Below are 13,814 nucleotides of genomic sequence, written 5' to 3'. Positions count from 1 at the left end.
GATTATATGTTCAATTATTATCCCGACCAGTCGCCGAATCACTCAAGTTATGGCAGCTTAGTATTGGGTTGGGTGATGCTTATGATTCTATGAATAGAGTTCTATCCGCATCGTATGCTCATAACCAAGGGGTATCCATGATTCGCCAACGCCAGTCAAATGCCATGATTTGTATCCACTCGATGATCATTCCACAACCATCGCAACCCCAGCATCTTCTTTGCACTCGCCTCTTCTCTGGCTTCATCTATTTTTTCTCCGGCTCTACGCCTGGCTCCGCAGGATTCGCCTGCTTTGCCTCTTCCTCAGTGCTCCGTTCCAGCTCCGCCGTTCTCTTGTCCGCAAGATCCGAGATCTTGTCCTTCAAATCCTCTTTCGACTCGGGAATGGGCACGCCACCGGTCTCTTCCTTGGACTCCTGTGCACCCTCTACTTTCGATTCAGGCGCACTCTCGTCCTTCGACTCGGATACATCCCCTCCCTCTGCCTCCTCCTCCTTGGAGTCCTCGGACGCGGGCTGGAAGTACTTCCTGCGCGTTGAAGTCAGCAGACCGACTCTTACGCAATCTCCGCTCACCACGACTTACGGAATCACCTCCTCATAAGCCCGCTCATCCTTCTCCATAAAGTTGCAAAACACAATCTTCTCCAGGCCGTCTCCCCTCCCACTCTCCAAAAACCGCCTCACCTCCTCACACGCCGCCTCCGCCGCCTCCCCGCTCGGATACCCGTACACGCCCGTGCTCAGCGCCGAGAACGCGATGCTCTTGAGCCCGTGATCCACCGCGAGCTGAAGGCTCTTGCGGTAGCAGCTTTGTAGGAGCTGCGTATGCCGCCCCTCGCGCTTCGTGCGGAAGTACACGGGCCCGACGGCGTGGATGACCGCTTTGCAAGGCAGGTTGTACGCGCCCGTGATCTTCGCGTCGCCGGTGTCGCAGCCTGTTTCGTTCTTTGTCAGCGGCAGGTCCCTCTGCACAAGCCCGAAACGACGAGGCAAGAGAGAGGCTGCGGGTTACTCACCGCCTAGTGTCTCGCACTCATCCAACAGCTCCGGCCCCGCAGCACGGTGAATCGCGCCATCCACGCCCCCGCCCCCGAGCAGCGATTCGTTGGCCGCGTTGACGATGCTGTCGACGCGGAGCTTTGTGATGTCGTGGCGGATGAGGCTGATCTTGTCGTTGTAGGATGGGTTGGGCGGCGCGGCGGGACTCGAGGTTGGGCGCAGGCGGTTGCTGGCGTAGAGCTGTGTGACGGTGGGGATTTGGCTGAGGTGGACGAGGGAGGGAGACATTTTGTGGATGTGGCGGGCGAGGAGTGGCATGCAGTGTTTATGGGTTTAGGAGAGGGAGTGGAGGTGGATTGGGTGCTGGATTGGTAGGTAGGCAGTTGCGATTGCTCGAGGTTCATGGTGAAGTCGAGAGCGGCGGGCGAGAAAGTGACGATGGAGCTTGGGCCATCTTCACTCGTTCTTTCGTCATGGACCGAGGGGTAGGAATTGGACGGCGATGGACGGGGGAGTTCCTGATAAATATATCTGACCGCTGGCTATATATACAGAGGGATGCAGTTGGCTTAATTGCATGATCCAATACTAGTTGGAGGCGTAAGAGCTACTTTGTCATTTACACAAGCTTCATCTAAGTCCCCCGCTTGACGCTGTGTTTGTTTCCAAGACTTCACCATTCCTTGTCCCTTTGGAAAGCAGTTTGCATGAGCCAATTCTCCGCAGGGAGTCGTTCACCAAGCTGAACTGCTTCGGATCTATTGTTCTTATGCAAAACATGTGAGACTCCGAGCAGGAAGCGGCAGCGACAGATGAATCTGAGCGGCTTGTTCCTTCCTTACCGTCTGACCTTCCCGCCCGCCTTGTTCCGGGAGCGGGCCGATTACGCTTCCTCACTCCCCACTGTGGCTGGCGGGCGGGACGTTCATGGTCTCGTTGCACATGCATGCTTAGTGGTCAAGACACCGAGTAGGATTAGTTGCCATCAAAGCTGGCTTATGAACGTGACATGGTGTGGGGGCCATTTAGGAACTTTCGCTGGCCCCCATCTCGACCCATAGGGTCTTGAACACTCCCGCCGCTGCCAGGCGGCAGCCAGTTTCTCTCTACTCTGCGGACCTCAGATATGGGCGACTTCGAATATCAAAGAGCCGTTGTCTTAGGCCTCGGCGCCTGGGTAGTCCTGTGGGTCATCGAAGGCATACGCCGAGTCTACTTCCATCCTTTGTCGAAGTTCCCAGGGCCCAAGTTCGCAGCGTTGACGCTATGGAACGAGTTCTATTGGGACGTGGTCAAGCGCGGTCAATTCATCTGGAAGATTGACGAGATGCACCGGCGTTATGGTTTGTAGAACAGCCCCTGGGCCCTTGCAGCTTCGAGTCGCGTAAAGCCTGACCTTGGAGCTCATATTTGCAGGCCCGATTGTCCGTATCAACCCGCATGAACTCCACATCAATGACCCAGACTTCTTCGACGAGCTTTACGCCGGCGGTAAGCGTGACAAGTACCAATGGTGGGTAAACGTCGCCGGCGCGCCTGGCTCTGGCTTCGCTACCGTAGGCCACGACCTGCATCGTCTGCGCCGGGGCGCGCTGAGCCCTTTCTTCTCCAAGCGGTCCGTCACGCAGCTGGAGCCGGTCATTAAGCAGAAAATCGAGAAGCTGTCGAAGCGGTTTGAAACGGCAAGCAAGACCGGAGAAGTTATAAGGCTCGACGCGGCATTCATGGCGCTGACGATGGATGTCATCTGCGACTATTCTTTTGCGAATGACCGGAAGTACCTGGACGAGGACGATTTCAAACTTGAGTGGAAAGAGACGATCATGGGCGCATTCTCAGCCGGAGCGCTGACAAGGCAGTTTCCGTGGCTCGAGGAACTCTTGAAAAGCCTGCCCAGGCCCTTCGTCAAGGCAGTGAACAAGAATGTGCACTTCTTCTTTCAATGGAGGGATGGCGTAGAGGCACAGGTTGTAGAAATTTTGGAGCACAGAGAAACAAAAACGACGCTCTCTACCCGGACGATCTTTCATACGCTGAGGGACGGTGACTTGCCGCCACAAGAGAAGACGCTGGAGAGATTGTGTGACGAAGGCGAGATCCTGACGGGTGCGGGGAGCGAGACTACCGCTTCGGCCCTGTCGAAGATATGGTTCTATCTCTGCGAGAATCCGGATAAGTTGAGGAAGTTGAGGGAGGAGGTGGTGCGCGCCATGCCCGACCCTGATGTGCTGCCGCCGTGGTCTACGCTCGAACAGTTGCCATATATAGTAAATTCATCGCTCCGTGCGTACGTGATGGGTAGGAGACTGACAGAACATATAGTCCGCGGTGATCTCGGAAGGCTTGCGGCTCGCCTACAGTGCGACCACGCGGCTCCCTCGCATAGCCCATGAAGATTTGAGATACAAGGACTGGACCATTCCTGCTGGAGTAAGTGCTCTCTGGCTTATACCTGTCTTTGTGAGTTCCACTACTAAAAGCCATGCAGACGCCAGTATCCGAAACGATCACTCTAATCTTCCTAAATCCCACCGTCTTTCCAAATCCAGAGAGCTTCGAACCTGAACGATGGCTTGCGCGTGCAGCGGACGGTACACAGCGTCTCCACAAATACTTCGTCCCCTTCGGTAGAGGGAGCAGACAATGTCTCGGCATGAAGTGGGTGCTACTCTCCAGCCCAATGCAAGTCTTTTCTGACAGCGTTTGCAGTCTTGCGTATGCGGAACTGTACCTTACAGTCACCATGATTGTTCGCCGGTTCGACTTTGAATTGTTCGAAACGAGTATCAAAGACGTGAGGATAGTGCATGACTTCTTCGTCGCTGCGCCGGACCGGTCATCGAAGGGCATCAGAGCAAGGGTGAAAGAGTTGGCTGTGGAGAAGGATTGAAAGTGTTCATGTCGTCATGATAAGTACATAGCATTTGGTCGAGCCATGAGTACCACAGCGTGCGGTGCATCATGAATCTCGAGGATGCCAAAGACCCCTGCCGCCAGACCCGCCGTGCCGCTAGACCGTCACCAGCGGGCCGGGGGCCGGTTGGAGGCAGAAGCATAGCGTGGATACACAAGTAACAGCTCGAGTTAATCGATCAAAAGTACCGTCTGGGTTTACCGGGACAGCGGCGAGCCATCGCTAGAGTGGGATTGTTACACAGCAACAGCGCCGCTTCACGCCGCAATAATTATTCACGCGATAGCAGCATTCCTCCCTTCTCAGGCAACGCAGCAATTGAAGCAAACTCGACGGCAACGTTTAGCGAAAGCGCAGCCTTCAGGGCGAGCTGCGCAGAGACCGAAGCCCGAACGCCAGAAGTTCAGCAATTTTCATGCAGCAACATTATCTCATTCACTTCGCAGAGCGCATCAATCAAGACGAACGCGACTTCAACACGCTGTCTTTATGAAATTCAGCCAGGAACAGCACTTCACTAAAGAAGCTTACGTCCAACGCCTTCGACTCCAGCAGACCCACACCAACGAAGAAGCCCAAGAGCTAGCAAGTGAGGCCTGGGAAACTGCACGACGGCTATTCAAGGACTTTCGTCCTGAGCATACCATCTACGGCTCTCTGCGAAACTGGCCATATGGAACCACTAGTCGTGGAAGTGGATATTTGGCTCGGCCTGCGTCAATGCGCTGAGGGCTCATTGCCGCACGGGGCAGCGCATTATGTGATACGCAAAGGCCGACGACAAAATCATGATCACAGGAAGCGGTGCCATACAAGCTCAGCACAAGGCTGTTGAGGGCTTTTAGCCGCAGAAGGCGGCGTTTTCTGAACCTAGCAGGAAGCTGGTGTGAACTTGATCGAGCTAAACGGCAACTGGATGAGATCTCTGGCGATGTTTAGATAAGGCGATCTTGCAGTCATCATCTCAAGGTGAGTTGAGGCATGAGTAGTTGTAAGGTTCCAGCGGCCGTAACGTCCATTCTCTGAACTAAGTTTGAAGACAATGAAGCACTCTTGCAGCCGGAACTGACGATTTGTTTGGCGTGCCTTAGATATTACGCTAGACAAGAACGTACAGAACCGCGTGAGGACTCTCATCGCGAGAAGCAAACGAGAGACTGAGCGAATGCAACACATGAAAGGACGTCATCTCCGTAACTTCGTAATCATGTCCATGCCTCCAGCAGTGCGGCCTTTCTTGCTCCTCCGCTGTTGCTTCGAGGCTCCTCCTGAGGAAGGTTCCCAGTCCGCCATAACTCCTAAAAGCGGAGTCACTACTCTTTCCGGCATTCACCGTGCTTGCACTTGTATGGGTGCTTGCAAGGCTCGCAGCACTCCTCTCTCTTAATGCATTTGTTGCCGCATTTCTTGTATCCGTCCTTGCACTCGCAATGGCCATTGTTGCACTTCTCGTAGTCCTTACAATTCTTATAGCATTTGCCGCAGTGCTTCTCGTTCCTCTTGAGATCATAGCACTTCTTATCGTGGCCACATTTTTCTTTCCCGTCCCTGCACTTGCAGTCTCCGTACTCGCATTTCTGATCATGATCGCACTTATTGTCGCACCGGCCTGGGCACACAACGTTAGTAGGAGAGTGGTTCCCGCATACCGACTTACATACCACAGTGATCCTCGGTCTTCTCGAGGTCGTAACATTTCTTCTCATGTCCACAACGCTTCTTCCCGTGCTCGCATTTGCATTGACCATTCTCGCAGTTCTCGTTCTTGTCACACTTGTTGTCACATTTGCCGCAGTGATCCTGGTCCTTATCAAAGTTGTGACATCTGCCGTCAGAGCGGCATCGGTTCTTGCCGGGCTCGCACTTGCACCGACCATGCTCGCAGTCCTCGTTCCGGTCGCACTTGTTGTAGCATTTGCCTGTTAAGATCAGTATGAATCTATCAATACACCTCGGCAACAGTATCAACGTACCACAATGGTCCTTGTGCTTGTCGGTGTCGTAACATTTGTCGTGACAGAAGTCGTATTTGGAGTCATGGCGCTTCTTGGGCCCGCAATCGTAGCATGGCCCCTTGCCCTTCTTGGCCATGTCTTTGCACTCGTGGTCGTTGTGCTTATATTTTTCGTGACACCATCTGTCGCATTCGTTGTCGGTCCTTGAGAACAAGAGACCTTCTTGTGCCCACACAGCGGCAACTAGATCCTGAAGTCAGCCCAGATGGCAGAGACAATAGGTCTTGTGGCGAGGACTCACCGAACAGGAGCAAAGTAAGGAGGAGGAACCTCGCCATGGTGAGATGGAGACTGGGCAGAACCAGAGGTAAGATGTGTGTGTAGAGTGACTGTAGGGTTGCAGCTCTTCACATCTCACCTAAGGGCGCGGGAGAGGCACCTTATGTAGACGCGAACGGATGCAAGCGGATCTCAGCTGCTCAAATTGAGCCCAAGGCAGCCATCGTGAGCTGGTGACCACCATCTGTCGATGCGTACCCCTCACAGCCAAATATTGGATGACAATCAGCCATGTCCGGTCCGGAGTAGCGTGAGAAGCTGGAAGGCAATCTTCCCAATGCGGTCTTGCCAACGTGCGGTATAAAAATAGAGGCTTTGCTAGTCCACGCTTGCAAGCCCAGTTCGTACGATCGACCCGGCGATACGAGCTGCGAGCCTGGAAGTAGTGGGAGAGGACAGAGCGCCGCTGGTCAGATCAATCTTCCCCCAGAGGAGCAAGGGCCGTTCAAAAAGCTCGTTGCCGCATTATAGCTGCTGCGGTTCTCAAGGTCAGCCACCAATGGATTGGACCTGGAATCCTCTTGAAGTTGAATGAACCAGACCGGTTCCATACGACAGAAATCTGTGAGTCACTCATCAGGGTAGTACTCTTGCGCATCGATCGCCTGAGACGTTTTTAGGCTCTGAGAACGCGTTCGGATCACCCACCTTGATGTTCATTACTAGCTTTCCATGTGGCAATGGCTTTCTTGACTGGCTCTTGGAGAGTGAGCTGACTATCGCCTCGTCTATGGTGGCTCCTCTACGGGAGAGGGGCTAATACGATCACGGTATAAACATAGAGCCGGCCTGAAAGCGCCCCCGAGCACTGAGTTCCGAACCTCGAGGATGTACTTCTAGGATCTTGATGGTATGCCCAGGATCCCTCGGGTAACGTCAGCATGATAGTGTTGGTCTGCTGGAAGACCTATGATCCTTCATTGCTCAAACCACTGCAGTATGCTCGCCGCCAAGCGACCTCGCTCTGATTCTGTCGCAGCTCTATGCCAAGAGCGTTAGCAGTGGTGCCCAAGCCAAGCGAGCATCTCTTGGAAAAAGCAGCCGAAGTCTTCGGTATGGATGACATCCGTGTGGAGAGCGGCACAGGCAATCTAGCGTGGGGTCCAGCGCACAGCTACGCAATGTGTATCCCGCAAGAAGATCCAAGTTCAGGATACTCGAGTAAAGGGCCCGACATGCAAGAGAGCGATGTCTGCTTAGCCGCAAGCTGACAGACATGGCTGGCGGTACAAACCGAAAAACCTGGGGAAGTGCGGCTGACCCAGAACCTTGGGATCTTCGGCAAGAGCATGATCTCCAGGTAGCGTAGAATGCAGGCTTACAGAAATGGAAATAGCTAGAGTCAACCGCGCGAGTCTGCCCGATCGAGCCTGGAGAAGCACGAGAAGTCATCCTAGTCTTGGAGAGTGCAAGCTAGGCGAGATGGGCTGGGCTGATCATAAGGCTAATTCTACGTGATCTGGCATAGCCACGGATGGACTCCAACTCGACCGGAGCCAGACCGTTAGGCAACTTCGTAAAGCTGACGCTGTGTGGCCAGCAACGAAGGCGGGGAAATATTGGAAGACTAAGAACGGGATAGACACGGCCCAGGCGGGAGATCCACCGTCAGCGTTGATTCTTAGACACTGCTTGGGAAGCTTGCGCGAAGGGTTTTCAGCAGATACGGGAAGAGGCTGCTTCTTGGAAGCTGACACTGAAGATCTTAAGCAAATGCGGAAGATCGTTCGCTAGTAGGCAGACCTAGGATAAGAGAATACGAGAGTGCTACCACCAAAGGAGATTCTGAAACGTAAAAGTTTGAAGCAATGAAAGAGACGAAGGAAGGGACGAGAGTAACCACGGCCAATGGAGGAGGACTTGCGCTGTTCTGTTAGCTTGCAAGCAGGTCCATCAGCCTTGTTTTCGAGATGTTGCTATTCTTGGAGAAGTCACTCGACCGCCTGCAGCAAAGCACGTTGTGTCAATCTGACGATCTGGCGTCGGGCGGCCTCTTCCCCGCGAATTGTACGTAGCTACTTCAGCTGAAGTCTAGGTGCTAAGTATTTGTCACGGAAAGGTCAATCGCACTCATCCGCCGAAAGCGCTGTTCCTTACTACGTCCTGCTTTAGCAATAAGAGCGTGATAAGGCAATGCTCGTTGCTCCTGATGCTGCGTTCGGAGCCAGCTCTGGCCGTGCACTGCTGTGCAAAAACAAGGTCGACGGCATGGATGCTTGGATAATGTACCTAGCAGATCACTGCTTAGTGGATTTTAGCGATCTGATTTGCGGCACAATAAGTTAGCTTTGCTGAGACGCTTGCGGAGTGGTTGTTCGTCCGCTCCGGGCTGCCTTATGTATGAACGTCACCTTGAGATTGGCCTAAGAGGTTGGCGTTGTAAGAGAGCGAATACAGCATTGAGATCTTGAAATCCCGCTCGAATTATGAGGCTATCTGACGTTCTGGGAGAAGCAATATGCCTCTAGGGTCTGTGTGGCACTCGTACTGTCGCAGGTTATAGAGTGTGAGTATAGGACTTAGGTGAGCAGCACGCGGGACTTATAACTCACTTCTAAATCACTAAAGTCTATTAGATTTACTATGTCTCTAAAGATCTTTACTCTAGCTATCCTACCTCCAGGTATAGCTTATATATTTTTATATAGTAGTATACTATAAAGAATTACGCCTATTCACGACCTCTATAAGCTGACTAAAGACCTATCTATTTTCCGGAGTCCGGTAGTTCCTGTTATCCAGGTGAGCAGGTCGTGCGCGGCGGCGGCGCGGTGAGGTATGGAACTTCGCTCTGGCAAGCTTACCGAAGTGGGTCGGTTATGATTTGTTCACAGCTGCATGACCGTACCACTTACCTCATGGTCTATCAGTCTATCTGGGCCATGTCATCTATCGTCTTGAAACCCCGAAAATCTTGAATAACTGACTGAGTGTTTCTAGTTGCAACACAAGGGTGTGTCCAAAGGCACCTAGAGACTTCAGATATCGAAGCGCCGGTCGATACGTTTTTGCCGACGAGATCATGTCATTGAGATGAATGTCTATCAAAGCGCGATAGTTCACACGCTCTGCCACAGAGCCCAACAAGCAACGAGAAATCTATGCTCTCATCTCTAGTTCTTCAATCCAACGCCTTCCCAATGCCGCAAACACCTCTGCTGAATCATCTTTCCCGCCATTACACCCCCTTCGTCACCGTTCCGCCCTCCTCTCCCTCTCAGCCACATCCCTCATCTCCTGAAGCATAACCTCATTAAACTGATCCACCCCGTCTAAATAGACATGATGCCCCGCCTTCCTAATAATAACCACCTTGGCCTCTCCATTATCTTTCTCCCTCTCCTTCTGATCCAGACCCTCAAGCGCCGCCCTCTTCTCCTCCCTAATCTTCTCCAGCGCCGCATACCCACCCCTGACATCCATCCAATCATGCTCTCCATACATGAACACGACCGGAATCCCGTTCTCCCGGCTGCGGCCACTCGCCGCCTTCGCCGCGTCTGACGCCCGCCGTCCTTGGGCGCCCTCCCCAACCATGGCCTTGTCGCTACTACCCTCCCCGACGGCAGCACCAGCCCTTTCGTTCCCTGCCGCATCCGCCATCGCGCCCTCATGAGGCGCAAGATACTGTCTCCCCACCCCCTGAATCCGCCTGATCAACGGACTCCGCGCAAACGCCCCCGGCGCAAGGATGTGCGCGAGCGCGTACTCGCCCGACCCCTTCTGGCGGAACAGACTGTACGAGTAGTCGTGCAGCGCGCGGGCCTCTTCGGCGGGCAGGTGGCCGAAGCGCCGGCTCGTCCAGCCGGAGACGAGGGAGGGCCCCAGCGGACCGGCCCACCGCACTAGCGAGAAGGGCGAGAGGTTCTTCTCCCAGAGGTAGGTTAGCCAGGGCGGGTAGGGGCGACGGGGCGCCTCTGGTTTCCTGGTGGGGGTGCTGGTGCCAGAAGTGGAGTGTCTGTTTCGCCCGTTGAGGAAGTTGTTGTTATCGCTCACGGTCGTATTCGCGTCGTTGGTGACCTGGTCCGCAGCGGCTGAGTCGGCGCCATCGGGCATCTCGGCCGCGACGGCGTACGGGTCTTCGGGAATGCCGACGGGCGACGCGAGGATCAGTTTGTTGAGCCGGCCCGGGTACTTCAGGGCGTAGGCGACGGCCATGTAACCGCCTAGGCTGTGCCCGAGAAGCGTAAAGCGCTCAATGTTTCGCTCAATCCGCCACTCTTCAAGCGCGTCGATGAACCAGTTCTCCGCTTCTGTGATCTTGCCCTGGCGGTCCTTAGCGTGCAGGCGGAAAGGCGGCCGCGATGAACGGCCCATGCCTAGCAAGTCGAGCGCGTAGAGCTTCCAGCCGGGCGCTCGGGATAGCGCTTCGAAGTTCTTGTAGAAGAAGCCGAGGCCGGCGCCGTAGCCGTGCAGCATGACGAGGTTGTTTTCCACCTCTTCGCCCACGCGCTCGACGGAGAATTCGTTGAGAGCGCGGTTCTGGCCGGAGAGTTTGACGAGAGTGGAGTGCCAGCGGCGGGGGCCGTAGGGGTCGGTTATGGAGGTTGTTTTCACGGTGCGGCCGCCGTCTGCGATGTCCTCATTCACGTTCACCCGAGAGGCGACGGGAGATATTGGAGCGGAGTGGGTTTCGGTGTGCGTCGGCGGCTTCTGGAGGTACGGTATGAAGGAGAGCACGGTTTGCTCGGCCTTCTCAGGCGACAGGCTGGCCCACTGCAGAGTGTCAGCACGTCTGAGGACCACTCCTGCTCTGGAGAGGACCACGCACCCACTGAGCGAAGCCTTCTTTGTAGCCCAGCGGAAACCACCCTTTCCGCCGCTCCGGCGCCGCGCTCACATTCTCCCTTGCTCTTTGCGACGCCAGCGGGCTCTGCTGTGTGCGGCCCCGGATGTCATCGCCGCTCTCTGCTGAAGCGCTCATTGTGGAGTATGGAATCGCCTTCGGAGTGAGGCGTAAAGGCTCGTATAGCGGAGTAGAGGCTCTCAGGCGCAAGAGACGTCCTCGAAGGAAGGGCGTGCGGTAAATGTTGGGAGCCGGCAGCGAATGCAACGGCAAGACTCTAGGGCGTAGCAATTCCGAGGGCAGTGTAGCAGCAGCAGACGAAGCGGTTGTCTGCTGCTTAGTTTGGGGTTGTGAAGAGGAGTGAAGGAGCGGCGAGCAGTGTTGTTGTTTTAAGACGACGGGTGACTTTGGAGACTTGGTGGCGGTCCCTAGGCGATGATGATGTCGCGGACCAGCAACGGAGTCGGCCTGATTGCCTTGTCCGACGCCGAGAGCGTCTTATCTCCGGCGGTTGCTGTAACCGCACCACAGCATGTTTTGAGCCTCATTGCTACAGAAGAGGCATTGTTGAGGAAAGACCTGTCAACGAGTAACAGACAGGGCAATATGAGTAGCGTTATCACCCGGTAGCATCCCAGGCGCATCACCGCGCCGCAGCACCACCTCATCAAAGACTCTTCCCACCCCCTCCATCACAACCACCATGTCCGAATCCAAGCTCGACCAGATCGTAAAAGGCGCCCCTCCCCCTAACATCACCGCCCCCGAAGTCGCCGCAGCCACCTCATCCCCCACCTCCCCCGCCGAGCGCACCTCCTCCGCCCGCGCCGCACGCTCCCTACGCAGCGCCCCCCGCACCACCCACCCGGACCCAACCTCGCTCCTCCCCTCCTCCCCGCCGCAAATCTACCTCAACCTACTCATCCTCGAAGCCTCGCTGCGGGCGCAGTACCTGCAGCTGCGCGGCCGCCGGCGCACCCACACCTGCTTCTTCGGCACCTGGATCCTGTGGACGTCGTATTTCGGCTACGCGCTCTTCCTGGCGCCGCGCGAGGATGGCTCTGGCGTCGGCGGTAGTGTTTACTGGGGCGTCGAGCGCCTGCAGAGGATCTGCTTCATGGGCGCTATTCTGGTCGCTGTGCTGGTCTGGGCAACGGGCGTGTGGGAACGGCATATGCGCTGGCCGAGACGGTGGCTCGGCACCGCGAATAGGGGTCTCAGGGGCATGAACTGCAAGGTGGTGGTTATTAGGGGGCCGTGGTGGAGGGAGTGGGTGGGGCATTTGGGGTCGCTGATTCCGTACAGCCTCTTCTTTCCGAGTCCGGGAAGTGAATTTCGGCTCGTGGAGGTGAACAGGGAGGAAAAGAGGACCATGCTGGAGAAGGGACAGGGAGGTGGCTTAACGTTGGGTGTGCCGAGACATGTGGTTAGGGACCACGTGGAGTATGTGGAAGAAGATGTGGCGCCGGGCGGGGATCACATCAAGTTGCTGCTGCTGCCCAAGCCGTTCACTCCGGACTTTAGGGAGAATTGGGAGCTTTACCGGACCGAGTATTGGGAGAAGGAGAATGAGCGCCGCGCGGAGTTGCGCAAGAAGGTCAGGGCGCGTGATCGTGAGCTGGCGAGGCAGGAGGGTGGATGGCTTTGGTGGACGGGATGGCGTGGCTGGAAGAAGGCACGCGGTTTAACAACCGGCGGTGGCGATATCGAAAGACCTGCTTCGAGGTCGGGCGTTGCCCGCCACAGTAGTGTGAGGAATGGGAAGAAAAGAGAGAGCATGGTCTTCGAGCGAGAAAGGGATGGGAGCCACTCGAGGTCATCATCCCGCAGCTCGACGCCCGTGGGAGAGCGGGACCACGGAAGGCAAGGGTCGTTGTCCATAATGGAGAGGGAAAGAAGGTGGAGCAACAGTACTGCGGGCAGTGTGACATCTGATCGAAGGCGAAATAAGCCCATGCCGCTGTCAATGGCGAGGAGCGGTAGCAGTACGAGGCCAAGCAAACTCACGCCGACCGGATCCCGTCCTGTCACTCCGACCACCGGTTCTTCTGAGGCGGTACCGGCCCTGACCAAGCGAAGTAGCGCCCTCAGCATCCTTAGCACCAGCTCGGGCGATAGCGACAAAGCAAGCGCTGTGGAAGACGAGAAGCAAAGCGGGGAGGCGATGGTGTCAAGTGCTGCCTAGTATTCATATTGCTAGATGGACCAGCATGGGTAACTCGTCGTTCAAATCTGCTCACGACAGCATTGATGCTTTTGAGGCAAGTCCACCAGTGCGTCACTTTGTCGATCGCGTTGAAACGCTTTTTTGAATAAATGTTCCGTCGATAGATTCACTTGGAGAGAGCCGCACTCTCCGAGCCTGTACATGCCCTCACTCCGCTATCTTAGGTTTTCATTCGTGATGTAGTCTACCCGCTGCAGGGACTCTGGCGCCATGTACGTCCAGAATTGGTCCTTGTCTGTCTCGTTTCCTTTCTCCGCCAAACCCATGCGAATCCCTCATTGCTTTCTTCTAATGCCATTGGCGAAGCTTCATGGTGCTCTACGTCCAGCTTGATGACCCAGTGTCAAGGATCACTCTTCCCGTTGTGCTCTTCCCTCTCATCTCCGGGTACTACTTTCCTCTTCCTTGTCTCTTTCTGCTCCTAAGATAGTCATTGCATCCTAACCGAGTGACGCCCATCGAACCCCCCTTCCTCCCTCTCTACGATCTCTCCCAAGGAATCTCCTTCCTCCGCTCCCCTCCCTCTCCCCCCCCCCCCCCCCCCCCCCCCCCCCCTAAGATAGTCATTGCATCCTAACCGAGTGACGCCC

General features: G+C 55.5%; 5 protein-coding genes across 5 annotated transcripts; 2 read left to right on the top strand and 3 right to left on the bottom strand.

Moving 5' to 3' along the window:
• Positions 1-247: 247 nt before the first annotated feature.
• Positions 248-1,291, bottom strand: W97_02797 (uncharacterized protein; the record flags this gene model as incomplete). The annotated part of the gene is made up of 3 exons (XM_007780696.1): positions 248-530; positions 588-939; positions 1,021-1,291. The coding sequence occupies 3 exons, from the start codon at positions 1,289-1,291 to the stop codon at positions 248-250; spliced, it is 906 nt and encodes a 301-aa protein (XP_007778886.1).
• An 838-nt stretch (positions 1,292-2,129) lies between these two features.
• On the top strand, positions 2,130-3,893 carry W97_02796 (uncharacterized protein; the record flags this gene model as incomplete). Its single annotated transcript, XM_007780695.1, has 5 exons — positions 2,130-2,346; positions 2,420-3,270; positions 3,326-3,433; positions 3,492-3,661; positions 3,713-3,893. The coding sequence occupies 5 exons, from the start codon at positions 2,130-2,132 to the stop codon at positions 3,891-3,893; spliced, it is 1,527 nt and encodes a 508-aa protein (XP_007778885.1).
• A 1,617-nt stretch (positions 3,894-5,510) lies between these two features.
• Positions 5,511-6,210, bottom strand: W97_02795 (uncharacterized protein; the record flags this gene model as incomplete). Its single annotated transcript, XM_007780694.1, has 4 exons — positions 5,511-5,526; positions 5,575-5,836; positions 5,891-6,115; positions 6,174-6,210. 4 exons carry the CDS (start codon positions 6,208-6,210, stop codon positions 5,511-5,513), a joined length of 540 nt encoding a protein of 179 aa, XP_007778884.1.
• Positions 6,211-9,403: 3,193 nt separating this feature from the next.
• W97_02794 (uncharacterized protein) lies at positions 9,404-11,135 on the bottom strand (the record flags this gene model as incomplete). Its single annotated transcript, XM_007780693.1, has 2 exons — positions 9,404-10,927; positions 10,983-11,135. The coding sequence occupies 2 exons, from the start codon at positions 11,133-11,135 to the stop codon at positions 9,404-9,406; spliced, it is 1,677 nt and encodes a 558-aa protein (XP_007778883.1).
• Positions 11,136-11,700: 565 nt separating this feature from the next.
• On the top strand, positions 11,701-13,182 carry W97_02793 (uncharacterized protein; the record flags this gene model as incomplete). The annotated part of the gene is made up of 1 exon (XM_007780692.1): positions 11,701-13,182. The coding sequence occupies one exon, from the start codon at positions 11,701-11,703 to the stop codon at positions 13,180-13,182; it is 1,482 nt and encodes a 493-aa protein (XP_007778882.1).
• Between the last annotated feature and the right edge of the window lie 632 nt (positions 13,183-13,814).

The sequence above is a fragment of the Coniosporium apollinis genome (genome assembly GCF_000281105.1).
Source record: "Coniosporium apollinis CBS 100218 chromosome Unknown supercont1.11, whole genome shotgun sequence".
NCBI classification, from domain to species: Eukaryota; Fungi; Ascomycota; class Dothideomycetes; genus Coniosporium; species Coniosporium apollinis.
Note: the sequence above shows the minus strand (reverse complement) of the source record. Positions and strands in the feature narration are given on the sequence as shown.